Source organism: Carassius auratus, chromosome 19, assembly GCF_003368295.1.
Source record: "Carassius auratus strain Wakin chromosome 19, ASM336829v1, whole genome shotgun sequence".
In the NCBI taxonomy this organism is placed as follows: domain Eukaryota; kingdom Metazoa; phylum Chordata; class Actinopteri; order Cypriniformes; family Cyprinidae; genus Carassius; species Carassius auratus.
The window spans coordinates 13,932,841-13,952,353 of record NC_039261.1 but is presented as its reverse complement, the minus strand read 5'-3'; the positions used below and the strand labels follow the sequence as shown (position 1 = coordinate 13,952,353).

General features: G+C 40.0%; 1 protein-coding gene across 1 annotated transcript in view; it reads right to left on the bottom strand.

Moving 5' to 3' along the window:
- Positions 1-18,038, bottom strand: part of LOC113119499 (protein Jumonji) — a 106,418-nt gene extending 88,380 nt beyond the window's left edge. The window contains exon 1 of the mRNA XM_026289029.1: positions 17,618-18,038. Within this exon, the coding sequence (XP_026144814.1) occupies positions 17,618-17,662 (45 nt within the window). The 5' untranslated portion in view covers positions 17,663-18,038. The remainder of the gene's footprint in view (positions 1-17,617) is intronic.
- Between the last annotated feature and the right edge of the window lie 1,475 nt (positions 18,039-19,513).

Genomic DNA, 19,513 nt, shown 5'->3' with positions numbered 1-19,513 from the left:
GGCCAACAAACAGGCAATTTTGCAAAATGAGAATTGGCAGGAATTTCAAAGTTTGCTGCGGCATTCAGCTCAACGAAAATAAGACGCTGAATATGGCACAGCATCAAAGATTCTTGACTGACTTGTCAAATAAGGAACAGTACATGCTAAGAGGGAGATTTATTTTAATTATAAAAATTAAGGCCTCTGGGCCTTGGAATGAACACCTGTGCATTAAACAATTATTGCATAAACAAACATACTGACATTCCACTCAGAATATACAGAATACTGCCAATTATTTTTAAAGTGCTCCCATCTGGCTAATAAACATTTCAAACAGCCGCATTGTGGTCACTTGTCCATTCATCATCTCTAAAATGTGAGTATTGTTCTTAATTCATCTAATGATGTAATAAAACGGACCTAAAAAACAAACACACAGCTGACATTGTTCCTAGATCATTAGCCATATTAGAAATGGAAAGTCAAGTCAAGTGCATTTTCGATGTGGGATAAAATATGTTCAATAGGACACTCTGATTCTTTGCATACTTTGCATTGTATACATAAAAATGGTAGCATTTTTAAGACCGCCCCTGTGTGCAAATGCCACAGCTTCTTAGCAGCTGGCTAAAGGCAGGACAATGTCACCCCCCCCCCCAAGAGTCCCATTAGACCCAGGGACGTGCAGTGTACCCATCAAAAGTACTTTGTTCTCCTACCGTAGTGCCAGCCAATCAGAGGCCCTAGAGAGACAGCAAGCGACCACAGACTTGGCCAGGCATCTTCATAGTTCTGCCTACCACTCTCCCCCTCCCACACCCTAACAACAGCAGCATGCTGCTCGCTTTCACAGCCATTCATTTGCTCACTCGCACACACACTCTCTCTCTCTCACTGCTGTGCGAGTAGTTAACTCTTTCCCTGCGCAGGAGACACAGTGACTCGTCTTCTTAACCTCTCTGAGCTTTATGTTTACACACAGGAGGTAACCAGCCATGTGGCGACAAAAAAATTTACACACGGGAGACAGAAGGACTCCGAATAAATGGCTTCAGATGCACACACTCAAATAACACACACGCTCACCGCAGCCTCCTGGCCGTCTGGCTAATGTAGCAGCAGCCGTGGGAGGTCAGGCTGGTTTATGCATGAAGAAAAACACGTTCTCGTGCTTGGTTAACAAATGAACAAGCGCTGAATCTTTTCTCATGACCCTTAAGACACTTGAATGATCAAAAGGAGTTTGAAAGTTCTATATGTCATAGAAGTGACCGGTCATCCAACAACCAAGTAGTTGATTAGTGAGGTCAACTAGTCAACCTAGTTTCTTTTCCCCCTCAACACACAAATTGATTGTTTTTGATACTGAAAAATCTCAGAAAATTGAATTTACTAATTGAATCTCCTTTAAATAAATGTCAGTTTGAAAATAATTGAGTACCTCAAGACCCCTGCTGCCTTTTCCCTTCTGTGGCATATCTAGCCAGTTTTAAATCTTATATTAACGGCATCCTATCGGAGTCAAATGAAGCCTGGACCTGCCTAATTGTACTGGTTGTAGTGGACTAGTCATTCAGACAACCCACTGACCAGTCAGTTTTGAGAATAGGTCTTTTTGCATATCCCTAGTAAATGAACAGAGATCTGAAAATGGAAAAATATTACTTCCACGGTGTTGGACATGAGCTGATGTATCATAGGTTTGGGTGGAGTGATGGGTCTGTCGTCATGACTGTTATCGCTTCAGGCTCTGTATTCTCCTTCCACTATTTCGCTTTCTCTTGGTGAGCTGCAACAAAGAAGCCCCCCGCGCCCCCTATGAGCAGGGGAGAGGTGTTAACAGCAGCCTGACAGGAAGAGAGCCTTCAGAGGCCATCTTAAATTCAGCTCTGACTACAGGCAACAACTATCTGCATCCATGTACACAAATCATTTCTTCATAACGTGGATCCTTGTACTTGAATTCAACCCGGCACATCCTTAATACAAACTCTTCCCCACACCTTTTGTTTTTTCTTTTGCTCAGGAAACGGTTTATGGCATAGCTGTGCATCAGTGCTTCTGGTTTTTTCGGAGGGACCTTGAATGGGTCTCTCAGAGCATGACCTTACAGTCCTGTTAGGAGTAAGAAGAAGAAAAAAATCACTTAGGCCAAGAAACGCATTTTGGTTTTCCTGTTTGGAGAAATTAAAGAAAAACTGGTGTGGCATTTTGTGGCCTTAATAGTTAGACATGCTAATGTTTCCTTTAAGAAAAACTACAATTATGCCATCAGCAGTGGTTGAAGCATGTGCACCAATGCATTTAGCCACAGTGCTCCATGGAAGTTCAAATCCAGCTTGCAACATCTCCTGATCCTGTTCTCCTCTCGCCATTTTCTTTCCTACTCTCACTGTTCCTAAAGAAAAAAAGTGTCAGAAGCCCAAATAATATTCTCAAGCATAAATAAAATACACCACAAGGACACAAGTTCAAAAGTACTATCAAAATCCAGGTACTTTCTAACCCATTAACAAAATCTGTCCTGGGAATTGATTTCTTGTCCTTACCAATGACACCTGCCAACTGATAACGTTCAATGTCCATGATGTTAACCACGGTAGTTTCCATCATAACAGGTACAGCTGATATGAACTGGACGTCAGCCGTTAGAACGCCAGCATGATTGAAGCTCTCGTGTTACAGGATGTCTCTAGACAGTCATGCACGGTTGACCTGACAGTTAAGCTGCCCCACCTCTGCCAATGCAGATACCGCCACGTAAACCCACCAGATTGCCTCACAACAGTGAAAAAAAGCAGGATTGGTCCACACATATTGCTTCTTAATTTAGCATTACAACTTCCGTTGTTGGAGAAGTCATGGGAAAACACCAAGAATTAGTGCAACCTGTCCAATCTTTCCCTGACAGACGAAAAACAAGCAGGCTTTGAAAGTGTGCCAGTCATCTCCCAGAAGAACCTGTCAAGTAAAAACCTCAAAACCTCCACACTCTATTTTCTTCTGCTATAGGCCTCAATTTATCCATCAGTAAAAATACACTGAATGACAACTTTATGACTTTTCTTCCAAATAGAGCTTCAGTGTGTCATCATTACTGTATTGATCTGGTCTCCAGACAAAGCAACAGCACATGGACACAGTATATGAGCAGGAATCCACTCAACTAGTCAAACTTCAAATCTGTGGAAAATGTTCAAAATAATAATCAGCAGGTATAGGTGAAAATACACTTCTATCATTGCTCATACTTGGGTTTGGAGACTTCTATGCCTTAAACTTTAGTGCATAACACATTTTGAACCATTAGTGCCTCAGAAATGAATGTTACCTCAAGTTGTGCTACTTGAGACCAGATGATATTTCGATTGATGAAATAACTCAAGGAATCACATGACTAAAGGAATTGCATTACCTATAATGAAACTGGTCTGACTCTCCTTGATGTCATCGCAAACCTATATTTCGTCTGTGAAAGAAAATTTTTTTTTCAAACTGCATTCCTCCATTGGCGTGCAGGTTTGAGATGACAAGAAGGTGATCAAATGATGCTTTACTCCTGCATGGTAAACACCCACAAAAAGGTCAACTAGCTCAAAGGTAGCTGCCCACCACTTTTCCACTAACTGTGATAACGTGAACGCTCAGCACAAATATGATTTGCGCTTTTCAGGCACTTCGTCAAGCATGAAAGATTCAGCCATTGTGACCATTGTGTCACCACAGTGCCTGGTTGATTTACGGTCTTTTCCCTGTGAGAGGGCTTGACGGTTTACACACTGCACACGTTACACAACATCAAGGGAGCTGCTCGCGAAAACAGACACTGCAGACGTGAGCCAACTCCAGCGTTCATACTGAAAACAGGCGGAGAGAGATGACCAGTTGCGCAGAGACAACATTATTACATTACATCATATTACAGTGCATTAGTTGGAGGAAGAGGACAATCTGGCAGGATAATACACAGCCAGAAAGAGTTAGTCTGAAAACTGATCCCAGGTTTGGAAGGGCTGCTCCTCTACAGGATTTCAGTGCCACTGCTCCGCGGCTGACAAACCACTAGCGATTAGCTGGCCTGCTATTAGCTGACCACCTTTATTTTAAGGATTGTAAAAAGCATCTGTACAATAAAAAATAAACCACAGACAGGCAGGTTTTTTGGGGGGGGGATGTTTCTTAAAATAAAATAATAATTGCATTTATAAGGGGGGGGGGCTCAAGTCATTGCTTTGCTAGTATCACAAGTCGACCATTTAGCTTGCAAATCTAAGCTAAAGAGAAAAGAGAAAAGCTTTTATTTCAGATGGTTTGCTTGTCTTAACTGGTTTAATCAGGTGTATCTGATTTACAGGACATAACAAAACAGCTAAAACCAGCATAACCCGGTTTTAACTGGTTTGTCTGATTTATAGGACACCCCTGCTAAAACCAGCCCAAGATGGTTTGCTGGTCTTAACTTGTTCAAGCTGGTTTTAATATGATTGGCTAAGATGCCCAAAAATCCTAAAGATCTGCCAACAAACTAGCTAATCTTAAACTGTTTCTTCAGCAGGGATTAAGAAATGTAATACCATAATTCAGACCACTTACACAAAAAAGTGATTTAGCGTTTCTAAAAAGGCACTGAACATAGTACCCTAAAAAATATCTCATCCAGAGTAGCAGCTTGGGGGTCCTAGATGGACTTGATTCAATGGTCAGACCGAATGGTTCCTGACAAAAGCCCCAAAATCTGAAAGCCAACATATGCAAGATACTTAGTGGAGAACGTTTTATTTTGCTTATTAGTAGTAGTAGTGGTAGTATTAAATGTATTTTCCCCCGATTTTATTGTCATTACTATAGGAAAGCAATAAGCCATTCAAGGCGATTCATTACAATGATTTTACCACAGTAAAGCACCATGTTTGCCTAACAATACCCTGGTAACATCACTGTTAATGCACAGCCCCTGGTGGTTAACTGCTTTAATAAGCATGATAAAACACGTACAATCAGGATTGCGAGTCAGTGCTGCAGAGCTGGATTTTTTAGTGCAGAGTCTGTCAAAGAATAATAAGGTCAGATATGGGAGTTCAACGGGTGTTCACCTTCTCAATCTTTTTTCGCAAGATGGAGGGGAAGTGACAGATTGGCGGCAGCTTGAGGTTCGAGGGGTTAACGGGGGCTCAGAAGGCAGGCAGAGAGTAAGGCGAACTGACAGTGAGATAAGATTACCAGTTACTCCAGTGCTGAAGGATGCAACCACAGCAGAAAGTGACAGTTGACAAGAGCAGAGCGGCCGGGTGACCACAGACCGGCACTGCGCAAGACCTGCTGTCTCTACACCACACCGAAATAGAAATAGAGTAGCATGCAAAAAAATACAAAAATACTCATTCATCCATCTCAAGTTTAGCATTTCCCAAACTTCAGTGTCACAGAAAACAATACAATATATAATACAGTGTTCCAGAAACATTTTGTTCCAAAGAAAGTTCCAAAGAACAAAAAAAAAATATTTTGCTACATGATAAATGTCACTGGTACTCTGATAAATTGCATTGTGTCCTTGCTGAATAAAAGTATTAACATTAACACTTTCACATACACCAACCCCAAACTTTTCACACTACAGCAAACATGTGAAGTCAAATGGCCAGATGTCATTTAAAACCAGACAAAACCATAAAAACGACATATTTACAAAGAGAGGAGTAAAAAATGAGTAAAATGGCTATAATAAATCAGTTGAAATTGTGACTGGTTACTGTGAGCCTGTTTTGAACATGTGTGTGCCATTAAGGCGAGTTAAATTAATGGAAAAGTGTGAAACTATATTCTACACATTAGCCATTAATTATCACACCGCAGAGCAAAAAATCCATACAGGTCTGAGAGGAAAATAGATCATAATGTGCAAGCCTCCCATTAGCACACACACACCCATGTTACAGCCAAACAAAGCATCCGCTGTTGTCCTCCTACCAAACCAGCTTTTTTTTTTAGGCCCGATTAGGCTGTGGGTGTCTCAGACAGGCAGCCAGGTGTTAGAAGCTCGCTCAGGGCGTTTTTCGGATCAAAAAAATCTAAACCCATTCTCACAAGCAGGTCACTGCCCAAATCGCAGCAATTAAGAAATGATTTTCACCTCATGGATTGCCGTTACTTTCTCACAGATGATTCCCTTCCCAGCCTGTCAGCAGGGAGGCACTGGAAAGGGCAGCTAACGCAAGAAAAAGGAAAAAAAAGAATAAAGTAAAAAAACAAAAAAAACAAACGGTGAGCAGGAAAGTAGGCTAGTAGAGCATTCAGGGTATGTGAAGAATTATTACGCGTGATATGAAAGAAAGCTTCCTGACAGGTTGGAGGGAAAAAAAGCACTAAATAAATTCAAAGTTCTCTTGCATTGTGTGAATATATGATTCATGGCATGGAGGGGGAGATTTCACGTTCCTTGGTCTTCAGTAAAATGCAAAAACAAAACTATGAAAACTGAGCATTTACATCCCTCATTTTCAATTCTAACACAAATAGCTACTGACTTGAAATTTTCAAAAGGCAAAAACATGGTGATTTCCCACATCGGTGCATGAATGAGGAGGCATAAAAACAGTCGATCTTTTTCTCCTCGCCTGTCACTGAGACTTTCCACAGGAAGAAGCCAGCGGAGAATCTCTGGCCCTCAACTGACACTAAATACGAGACTATGACTAATTTGACGCTTCAGCGAAATATTTGCAAGAAATTGTGACAACCGTTCATTCCAGCTAAATTCCAGCAGTCGAAATAAACGGCTGACTAAATCTGTAAATTCTGCCTTGTGTGTGTACATTTAAACACGTTTACTGGAAACACGATGCTGTCACTCAATATTACTGCATTTACAGTGTCAGGAGTGGCATACTTTTATAAACGTTTGCTCATAAATCTGTCAGTGCATCTGCGAGCCAACTTCACCTCGGCTCCTGCCAGTCCGCCTGAGTTTATTTAACGGGGTTAACTTTCCTAAAATTACTGTTTTGGGTTGAGGTTCATCTAATACAACCAATTTCTCTTTTTGGCATGATTTGCGCAGTCATTTTTTTTTGATAACCTTAAAAACATTTAAACAAACAAAACCGTAATACTTTAGTAAAGCGACCAATTCTCACTATTAACCAGTTGCTTATTGGCATGCATATTACTAGCATATTGGCTATTTATTAGTGCTTATAAAGCAGATATTCCACATGACCATATTCTGCATCCATAATCCTACACAATACTTAACAACTACCTTATTAACTATCAGACAATAAAAAGGAGTTTGTGAACTTTCCATTAAAGGGGGGGGGGGGTGAAATGCTCGTTTTCACTCAATATCCTGTTAATCTTGAGTACCTATAGAGTAGTATTGCATCCTTCATAACTCCATAAAAATCTTTAGTTTTATTATATTCATAAGAGAAAGATAGTCTGTACCGATTTTTCCCGGAAAAACACGACCGGCTGGAGGCGTGACGTGTGGGCGGAGCTAAAGAACCACGAGCGCGAGTAGGCTTTTGCGTTGAGAGCATTTGGAAGCTGTGACATTAACTTGAGGAAAAAAACATCCAAAACAAACCATGGCTAACAGTCAGATTCAGCGTATATTTATGATCCAGAATCAGATCCAGAGACTGAAATTGAACAAGAGCAGCATCAGCAACAGCGTCTCTATGTGGTATGTACTGAAACTGTATATATTTGCTTAGCGGTTTTGGAAAATGACTAAGTTCCACTTTGTCCTCTTTTTTTTTTTTTTAAGCTGTACATGTGGAAAGTGCAGTTTGATGACAACATCGCATGTTGTTTACTTGATGTGCTTACGCGCCGATAGCTAAGTTAATAACACAGAGATATTTGAAGCAGTTTTACTCACCGCATGCGGTTCCAGCACACGATCGTGACCCTTTTCCGTTGGGACTGCATTATCCTTAAGAAATGAACCATGTGCAAATCCGGCATCAAACTGGGCCTTGTTTGTAAAACAAGCATCTTCGAAATGCAGGGAACAAACACAAACACTTGCACAACTCCGTTGATGCTCTGTAAAAATAAACTCCATCCACTGCTCCCTTAATGCTGTTTCTCTTTTGGTAATCTGTGCAGGGTTGTCTTGCCTTGGCAACCAAAAACACACTCCTTTTGTGACATTTCGCGACGCTCTCGCTCTGATCATTGAACGTCTGTTGTGCTCTCAGTGCTCTGCTATACGGCAGCGCGCGCTCTTCTGGGAGAAGTGCCCTTAGGATCCATATAAGGAAATTCAGCTCCATCTAACGTCACACAGAGCCATACTCGAAAAAAACTTTCAGAAACTTGTGACAAACCGGAAGGAGTAGTTTTGGAACAGAAATTTTTTAACTTTGTCCATGTTTAGCATGGGAATCAAACTCTTTAACAGTGTAAAAAACTCAGTATGCATGAAATAGCATTTCACCCCCCCTTTAAGTTTGGGTTTTTGCCCCTCTCAAAAACTGTTATTCATATTCTGATTGAAGCAGCAATGGCCTTCAGGTACAGAGTCCGACATGTGCGTGCAAATCCAATGAGAGCACCGCTGATTCTAGTAGCGCTCTCAGAGACCAGCAGAGCATCCGAGAGATGATAAAAATGGGATGGTAGGAAGAGCGAAGGCGCTTGCAGCTCACGTCTGCCAGCAGACAAACAACTAACAGACGCTGCCATTAACCACGAGTTTGGACTAAAGCATCACTTATCAGCAGCAGAATCAATATCAGCCCAGCCTCACTGTTGAGTACCTGCATAAAAACAGATGGCATTATGCACACTAGCATTTAGCGTTAACATGCACGTGTGCATTTGTGTGCAAATGGGCTTCATTAAAGCAAACCTCAGTCATTCTGGTCAGTGGAGCTCCTGGGCTTTTCTGGCAATGAACATTTTGCTTCGTTCACATGGTGCAAAAAAAAAAAAAAAACACACTTGTGGATTTGTTGAGAATATCTGATTCATGAGTGAGCAGTTAAGAAGCTTGTTCGGTCTCCCCCGGAGCAGCCAGAGCTCATTATGAGCTCTCAGCGTCCGCCGAGCACCACTATTTTCAGACACTCAAGTGGCAAAAAAAAAAAAAAACGGCAGAGAGACGCTGTGTTCTGGCAACAGAGTAGTTACTATGGAAACATAGTGGCTAGGCCCCTCTGATGGCATAGTGCATGTATGATCAATGATCTTTTTTCTTTTCTTTTTCAAGACACTGTTTTTTAGTCACTATGGAGATGTTAAATTATACTTTCCTTGTATTTACTTCTAAAGTGATTGTTTGTTTGGTGTTAATTAATTTGAAACTTCTTTCTTGAATTAACAGTGAGTAGCTCATTTAGAGAAGCTCATTTCCAACCTGACAATAATTGTGAGGATTGGGAAAGTTGCTTGTAAATGCTATAATGTTGCATACAGCCGCTTGCCGAGAGGACTGGGACCGATGGCTTTGATGAGCTTATTGTGGTGTAAAAAGTGATTTAAATTCAGATCACTTTACAGAGCTAACAGCACCATTAGTCACCACGGCCGAAACTCTATCTGGAACTGGATTTAATTATATTATCTGGATCCTGTCAGATTTGTCCTTGACTGTCAAAAGGTTTTGTGGGTTAAACAAGAGACTGTCATTTAATCCATGGACAGGTTTGCCTTTCAGCGACTAAAATGGAGTTAGACACCGGAGATGATCCTTGCCATGAGGGTCAGCTTATGTTTAAAGGCAATGTAGGTGCTACCATACATAAAGAAATAAAACCGGAAAAAGGTGATTATGTGTTTCTTTGAAACATCCACCACTACATTCATTCAAAAGGAACATGCAATTTGAAAAAATCTGTAGTATATAGCAAAAAAATAAATAAACAAATCAAAGAAGCACACATGTAAATTAGGATTCAAGCCATTTTTCATTTGCCATAAAAACAAAAATAATAAAAAACAAAAACAAAAAAAAAACAAAGAAATTTAAGTTTACAAATGTTAAATTGTTTCCTAAATTAGTACTTTGTCAGAAAGAGAGAAAAAACGTGTATCCTTAAGGGTCAATTTTGTACCATATATACCCCTAAAAGATGCATTTGAGCAGCTTAGAGTTGCTATTTGTACTACTATGAATGTTTGTACACCCTAAAGATACATTTCTTGCACATTTTGTCTGAAAGTGTAAGGATAATAATTTTAGTATCCTAAAACAGGATTGGAAAAAATGGTGAAACTGGTAAATAGTTTGCAGTTTATTTGCAATTATAGCCTATTTGTTTTTCAATTAACAAGAATATGACAATATATATGCAAAAGGCTATTTTCAATAGTCACTCCCAAATTTATTTTTGGCAAAAAGCACATTTTTATTGTAATGTTGTGTGACTAGCATTCATCAGTACTGACACTTAGTGTAATCAAGATGCTATTTATTGCCATTTACACTTGGCTACAAACATTATCTACACTATTTACTCGGTGTAAATAGTATCTATCTTCTACACAGTTTAAATAATTACCGTTCAGTATAAAACCAGAGCACCCATATCAAAAAGAGTACAACTTCAATCACAATCCGTTTTCTGTAATTTCCTGTGATCCGTACCATTAGCAAGCCATATATAGCTCAGTCACACTGATGTGGAGATGAGGAGGATGAATTCACAGACGTAAAACTTTGGCTGCAGGAGAGCATTTCCAAAGTTTCCTTTGCCACTATTGAAAAAGCAACCAAAAGAAACCACCAGGCTGAACATCAAGCAGCATCAAGCACGGCGGTCTGGCAATCCAGACAGGCCACAAAACAAATGATTAATGCGTAATACAGAGCTGAACGCACACAGTGTAAATAGTTCAGCAGTGGTTTCCACTGTACTGGTGTCTACACAACAATACAAGAAGATACTCTGCCGAACAACACCTCAGATGAACAGATCTGATAGCCCTTGGTCTAAAATAGTAGCACTGTGCAGAATAAGGCATACTCTCTGTCATGACAAGTCAAACATTACACGACTGCATGTCTTGCTAGGGTCCTCGACGCTAAACAAAATGACTAACCCCAGTGTCAGGCCTCCGAGAGGCCCCACTGGCCTCTCCTCAAGCAGCTGAACTCGCACAAAAGCAGCCACATGGCTCCCAGTGGCACGCATCTCGCCGGCTAATGAGAGACGCAGCACTGAATTACAAATGTTCTGGCAGGAGGGTTAGCGTACCCAAAGACACTTCCATTACATCGCTCTAAGGGGGAGTTCTTCCATCTAAAAGCGCTCTCACTCGCTTTCGCTTACACTCACACATACATACGAAAACCACAGAGGCTGATCTTTAAAAGCCTGAAATGATTACGGTATAAGCCACTTCCTCATTACAGTAAATGTTTTCAATATGGCTGCTTTCACAACACACTGTCGATTCCAGTCTGCACCTGATCAGCGCATTCGGAACATATCGGATAATATACTGCAATTACAAAGACTAATGGCACAATGATTCATACAAGCAGACAGAGAAAAAGACAAAAACACCTCTAGAGAACAGAACGGTCTGTCAGCATCATGGAGGGGAACACAGTTGTGAAAGGGAAGTACCCTGCCAAGGGTTCTGCCTGTTGCTGCCACATCTTGGACACATGTCAGCATTCATGACAACATCAGTGAGGTTACCCTGCCTTGAGCCAAGTGCAAGCAAGACAGAACACAAAGGAACCGAGAAAGCGTGTCTGGAAATACAACTTCAAAGGGGAACAAATCATTGTACGTCCTCAAAGTACCAATTCTGGCATTACCCAGGTATAAGGATCTAATACAAATGACCAACACTAAAGAATACTGGTCCTCTGAACCCGAGGAACTCACTTTTACAATTTCCTCTATGGCAAGAGATATTCAACACTTCAGGTACACCTTTGGTCAGATGGAAAAATGGTGGATACAATTGTACAGTAATCCCAGTTTAACTTCTGCTCTACAAAAATATCTAGTTCTACCCCCTAGAGGTCCAGAACTAGACCAAACCCCAATCCTGAAATCTAGACACAGTCCAAATTGAGTGGTTTACTGCAGCATTAAAGAAAACACTTTGTAACAAATGTTCTCTTATGGTGAAAAAACCCACTTTAGCAGATTCCAGCAAATGTTCTGAAATTGTGCTGACCTGTGGTGAAGGTCATTATTACCTTTACGGTGAAGTCCCATGTACTACTGTAAAGAAGTGTTTGTCAAAATATAGTTATTTCAATAGGAATTAAATTGTCTAAGATTTCCCCATGCAGATTTTGCAATGCTTTCAATTTGAATATAGATTCACTATGTTGACTAGCAAAAAGCTGTTTGACAGCAAGTTCTGTGTGAGGTTTGCTTCATACATCGCTACACTATTGACAATAGTTTGACACTATTGTGACTGCACTTTCAGTAACGGCAGGCGTACACAATGAGATGTTTGCCATCGTAGGAGCTTGCAAGTGTTTCTTTTCCCATTGGGAGAAATTGCGTGGAAATTGTTGTTGCTCTTATGGTCGCAGCTCACATCATGTTGGAGAAATCATGCACTTCCCGAGCTACCGATATTTCTAAGATATGTTTAAAAAATTTTAACTAGTGTGTAGGCTCTCCTCTATTGTCGATCATACACAATCACCTCACATAGGCTAGATCTACATATATGATTAACTCTACTACTAGGCAACCCTTATATCATACACATGCACGGTTGGTTGTTTAGTTTTTTTAACGAATGATTGTGCTGTTTTTTGGCTGTTCATCAAATCATTTGCACAATTATCTTTTTGTTGTTTTTATTTTTCTATACAAAGCTATAACCATTGAAACCTCTATGTTTTGCATGCTAATCTATGTCGCCGTACAGTAATGCCATTTAACAACTGACTTGGCAAGATTATCACTGATTCGCAACAAGTACAATGGCTCACGACTTCCCAAGTGTCCGAACTCACACAGTGTACGCCCACCTTAACCTGAAAACTGACAGCTGCCTTGTATGAGACCTCATGCCAAGGCCCGAAAGTAGACCAACACATCACATTTTTGACCCGAAACAATACATCAAGTCAGGAGAGATGGACCGAAGCCACGTTGGTGCGGCTGTTAGAGTTCTGCTGATAGAGTCTTCCATCAACATCTAAGCCTCTCCAGTTCGTGATTTACACCATCCACCACCACAACTCGCTCAACCACATTGAACGAGAAAGACTCCATCTAATACTTTGCCCCCTTATCTCATCATAATACAAAGTACAGGACAGAGAAATGAAAGGCAGGGAGGGAGAACATTCTTTCTGAGCACGTACCACTTATCAAGAACTGCTGCATCGGTTTTTATGTAAGCAGAGCAAATTTCGTGTATTACGTGGGCACATCCGCATACGTAACCACCAGTGCATGTTTGCTAATGTGGGCGTGAGTCCTGTGCAAGCAGACACACATTGACCAAGGAGCTCGACACTTGCAAAGGCTGGATCACATATGATTGTAAAGGTCGATAAGCAAAAGGTCACATTGCATAATGCACCAAGCCAGTGACACAACCGTCATAAAGGAGAAAGGCAACACTTATCCGTTACTGCACCAGGCCAGATTCTCATAAATATGTCGTGAGATGAAACATTGTATCAGAGGACTATGGCAAGAATATTTCCATGTGAAAATGTTAAAGAATATATACAGAATTAATAAACAACCACTAATGCCAGCTTTGCCCAAGTGACCTGGCATTTCAGAGCAAAAGATTTGCGCAGTCGCTGCTGAAATGTAGTTTTGTAAAACGTTTTGAAATGACTCACATCTGTCAACAATGTAAAGAAAATGCAACCCTAAAGAACTGCATACACACATTTACATAAACAAATGCACATTGATGTGCATCATAATTACAATTTTTAAAAAATCCCAAACCATCAACTAATCATACAGCTAATTAACAAACATTAATAATAGGTAGGAGTTTGTTTATTCATTCTCCTAGTATGCAAAGACAGTTATAAACAGGACCATAACAGAATCAATTACAGAAACTCTACATTCAGATTCTGGACAAATTTTAATTGAGCAACAGAACATTCTAGGATATTAAGAGAATGATGTTTCTAGAAGAACTAGACTAACAAAGTCTTTTAAAACAGCTGGCCTTTTGGGGTATGATCCATGAATTCTGCCGTGTCAGAATGTGTGTGTGGGGGGGGGGGGGAGGCATTTGCATTTAGAAACACAAGGTAAAATGAAGCGCAATGGTGCTAGCGGCAGGCGCTCAAACACAAACATAAAATCTGTCACACGCACACACGCAGAGCCTCGCAGCTTTCTCCTCACAAATGGACGAGGTGCCCGCATTTACATTGCAAAGCTGGAGAACTCGGAGCGGGGGAAGGGGTCAGAGGGAGGGCTCGGTGAGCCTTGGCCCTGGTCTTTATTTTTGTTTCCAGCTTTTTTGTCCACCACACACTGCAGTGGATTTTTCAACTTGGCCCTCATCAGTTGTACGCCTGATGAAACAAACACTGACAGCTTCTTTACATTTGTAAAGGCCCCTACAGCAGCTGTGCTTATCTCACCACACGTCTATGAATCAGGGCCCGACCCCAGCTGGGCCTGCAGAGAGAGAGAGAGAGGGATAGGGAGAACGAGAGAGGAAGAATAGCCATGGGTAACCCCCCGTTCCCCCTGCACCATGTGCCATGTTCACTTCAACAGAACAAGAACACAAACGCGAGCTCCGGCTGCATTCATTAGCCAAAGTCCGGAATCAAAACCGGCGTTAACTCTTCACTCTAAAAACAGCCCTCAAAAATAATTATACAGAAAAGTTGCTTCGGAGAGTGTCAGGTTGAGAGAAGCCATTAAAGGAGCTCGACTGAAAGCAGAAGTGCCTTCATGCTCCCCTTCTGCTTTTCACACACGTCTATCAATCAGGGACGGTCTAATTGCATTTCCTTGTTTGCTCTTATTAACGTCTATTATCATATTTTTTTTCTCCCTCTCTCGTATTCCACTAAATGAATTTTAATAATATTCACAGCACATGTGAAGGAAAATGGGGTGATAAAAAAAATCAAAACAAAAAATCCCTTGCACTCATGTTCCAGGGGATATGGTTAAGCCAGGCATGTATAATTGTTTTACGCTAATTAAGGGGAGGCTAAATCCAAGGGGCCAAGAGTTGTGCAGGCCCCGGGGAAAGATCCTTCAGGTTGTTTTTGTTATTTGCCTGACCAGATTTTAGCACAGCTGCCAACTCTGCACAGATGTGACATAAACAGCCATGTTCTGAACGGTTCAGGTCCGTTCCACACGCACAACACAGAGGATCATGACCCTAACCATACTAACATGTGGTCAGTAGGAGATGGAGCAGATCCCCATCAGACATGTAACCATATACAGATCAAATGAACACTAAATGTTATTCTATTAACGGATCACATTTTAAAAGGGGGAAAAAGACCTAAACAAATATACAGTATTTGTATACCTTTTTTAATGAATTTACACTTTGTACAAATCACTAATAATTACATAAATGGAAACAACAAAATATAGAATAACTCAATTGTAGAACAAAGCATATGCAGAAATGTGTCCTGTTTGTTATTATTTCACATATTATTCACATCTGAAACATTTCTAGGTCTTAATTACAACGGGCTTCCTGTACACATTTTCTTTTATTATTATTCAAATAGGCCTAAATAATATTGACCATAAACCAGGGAACCAATATTCAATCACCTGGATTTCTCTAATGCATCCAAAGCTTATCCTGACAATCTTTTGACAAGTTTATTATTATTATTATTTTTAGGAAGGTGTTTTAAACTGATAGTAGTATAATGGTTTTTAACTGAATCATTCTTCTAAGGTCACCACGTGGTGTGATGGATTGCTTTTGTCAACACTTTCATTTCCTTTGTCAATCAACAAAAGTAATTGCGTCACACTTTTGTGGGCTGCTGTAACAATATGAGACGTTGCATGAACTGTTGACAAAAGTACACAAAGTCTGACAATTTCCATCACCTTTATGAAAAGCGATAAGTTGTCATGGAGCTGGAGCTTTACCGATAATGTGCGTGGAAACTGCCCCCATGGTGCGTCATCCTAACCCTATAGCCTCCCCATGTTTGTTTCACTCCTTTTGACCTGTTGCTGAGCTAAAAATATCACCAAAACATACACGTAAAGTGGAAAATTAACGGCACGGGGAATAATATGTAGCTAGTTCACGCGGCAGAAAAAAATTGGTTGCACGAGCTAACCCTTTTTACGCGCCGGCGGGAATTTATTTCTCGAAACTGGCTTGGTTTGACAGGAAAATAAAGTAAGGACAGTAGCAATGAAAGCTGTAAGAACAGTACCGCAAACTACGACAAAAGAAACTCCTCTTCAACTACAGGTAAAACGTCTGGAAAACTCTGGTTAAGAGTCAGTCAGTTCTTTGAAGGTTAACTGATACGAGGTTTGCTCTGCTGTCTCTGAGGAGACTCGGGCTTTTGTTATGGTAGTCTTGCTTAATTCCGCTCATGAGGAGAGTAAAATCACCAGCCAGAAAGTTCAAGCCCTATGTAGTCCCCAGTTCACCAATATACCACGACAAGTTCGCCGGTTCACCAACACATCGTCCTGGATAGACGGTAAAATGGTCGCTTTCCTTTAAACGCGAACCTCTGCAATGCGACTGGATATATTCCACTATAAACGACATCCCATGCGCTTAATCTAATCAGTTGTGTAATATTACGACCGGTTAACATTCAAGGTTTCAGTCTGTTTAAACAATAAAACGTGCAGAAACTCTCCGAGAAAACGCAAACAGAGAGCGAGAGAGAGAGAAAGAGTTTCACCAAGAGTAGGCTAAATATACACAATACTGGCTGCTGCACAAGCTTGTGTTTTAAAACCGGGTATTGTACTTAAAATTGTACAGACTGTGAGGACAACCCTCTCTTCTGAATCTTAAATAAATTTACTTTACATCTGTCGCCAATTTGGAGCCTTATCAGTCGTCAAGGGCAGAGGAAATGCTTTCCTTACACTGTTACTTTGAAACATTAAAGAGCCCATTGCTTACACTCGAAGAAGAACGAGTTATATCCGAGGTAAACAAATCAAAGACGCCAGGGGATTTGGGATAGTTGCATTTATGACCCATATTGCTGCAGAAACCAGCTCGGGGAAACGTATCCCGGGATAAAAGAGGGCGATATGGTTGTCCTCGCGGCTTTGAGACGGAAAGCAATGAAGAGCAAACAAAGCCATTCTGATCACAATTACGTTTTAACGCTGGAGTTTGAGTAGCCTACTGACAAAAACCCAAAACAAAACACGTCCAGGTTTACAAACGAGTTGTGTAAAGTAACATCTGTTGTGCTAAACGTACGCGTTCCCAATGAGCACACCAGGGCAAAAGCGAGGAAAATCTACGTTTGAGCAACTACAGAGAACATCATTTAAAATACATTTAAGTCCTGCGAACACAGTACGATACATCTGCGCCTTGTTTTCAAATCCAGATTAAACCCAACAAGAACCATCCGTGATCAAAGTTTACGCATTTAACATCGACACAAGCGCGAGACAATCGAACAAACTTAAGGGCAGCCGCATACAAAACGATCAATACTTACATATTTCTTCTGAATTATATTCCTCTTAGGTCTTTCCTTGCTCATTCTGCAATCCAAAATGATTTATTGTTAAGGAGAGAATCGCCACATTAATTTTCTTCCTGCTTCTCTTCTTTTCCCGGAGCAAAGCGATTTAAATCCCCTTGTAGTTTGCTTGGCTGTGCAGAATTCCCTCTTCGATCGCGGACGATTCCTGGCAGAATCGTGCAATTACCGATAATCCCAAAATCAGGGATCCACCGCCAAGGGTAAAGGGCAAAATAAACAATCACATCGGCATACCATAGTTAAAACCATTCGCCACAATAACTTCCATCAGTGATGTTCATCCCGGTGCTGTCGAAGTCCGTTCCCCCTATGTTTCCTCTTAGTTTAGCGTTCCCGCTACGCAAACAGCGTACAGAGCACGCGCGTGTGCTCGTTCCACTTGTTCCCTCACACTGTTTCCGCTCATCTGTTTTGATCTTATAATATTTACTATATATTTAGACATTGATCACAGTATCGATCTGAAGGTTTTGGAGGCTTCGCCGACTGCGCTGTATATGGATGAAGTATTCATTCAAATAATTGTACAATGTATTTCTATCTCTATCAAGTATATTTTTTTTGGTTCTGCTTCTCAATCTCAGGTTAAAATAGTTTCTTGGTATTATATATAGTGGTGTATATATATATATATATATATATATATATATATATATATATATATATATATATATATATATATATATATATATATATGTATGTATGTATATGTGTGTGTGTGTGTGTGTGTGTGTCCACAAACACACACACATATATAAATATATATATCCAATTTACACACACACACAGAGAGAGAGAGAGAGAGAGAGAGAGAGAGAGAGAGAGAGAGAGAGAGAGATGGATGGTATAATATACAATACATAGGCCTTTTATGCTTTTGAGGATATGTGGTACTTTACCTATTTACTCTACACCACTAGCTTGCATATATATATATATATATATATATATATATATATATATATATATATATAGCTTAAATTATCAAATTTATCAAATCAAATCTTTTCTCATAGGGAGGACACTGCAATGGGCCTCTTGTCAAATCTATTAATCTTTATTTTTATAGTGCTTCATGCAATATGCAATTGTGACAAAGTAACTTTCCAAACAGGCAAACTGTGTGTTTTATCTTACCTGATCTCTATGGTTTCCATTGTCAATCTCCCTTGTTGTCTCTTTCATTAAGTTCATGCAAAGACAATTATAGTTAATATTGAATCTATGTGGCAAGATTGAGGTGTGCGAACTGACCTGTGTGTGCATGTTTGTAAATGCTTGCTTTTGGCTACCAAATATCTCAGTCCGGTAGTTCCCAGCAATCTTGGCTGTAAATATGAATAGCTTATAATGAAAAAAACAAATTAATTTATTCATATTAATATTATTGTTGTTATTTTTATTTTCCATATTTGTTTCTAATATTGTTCTTTTGGCACTACTGTTATTTTTATATACAAACTTGTGTGTGTGTATATATATATATATATATATATATATATATATATATATATATATATATATATATATATATATATATATATATTGTACATTTATTTGTAATTTCATACACATTCACCTCAGTCGGCAAATGCTTCTAAGCCTTCAGATCGATCCTGTGATCAACATCTAAATATATAGTAAATATATAATAAATATTATAAGATTTATGGGGGAACAGTGGAGCGAGCACACGGGCGTGCTCTGTACGCTGTTTGCGTAGCAGGAATGCTAAACTAAGGGGAAACAGACACAACACCGGTTCTTTAAAACATGTAGGTTCATTCAAGTGAAGATGTAAATGTTCTGTGGAGAGTTACATCTTGTTTTGAAAAGGCATATCAGAGG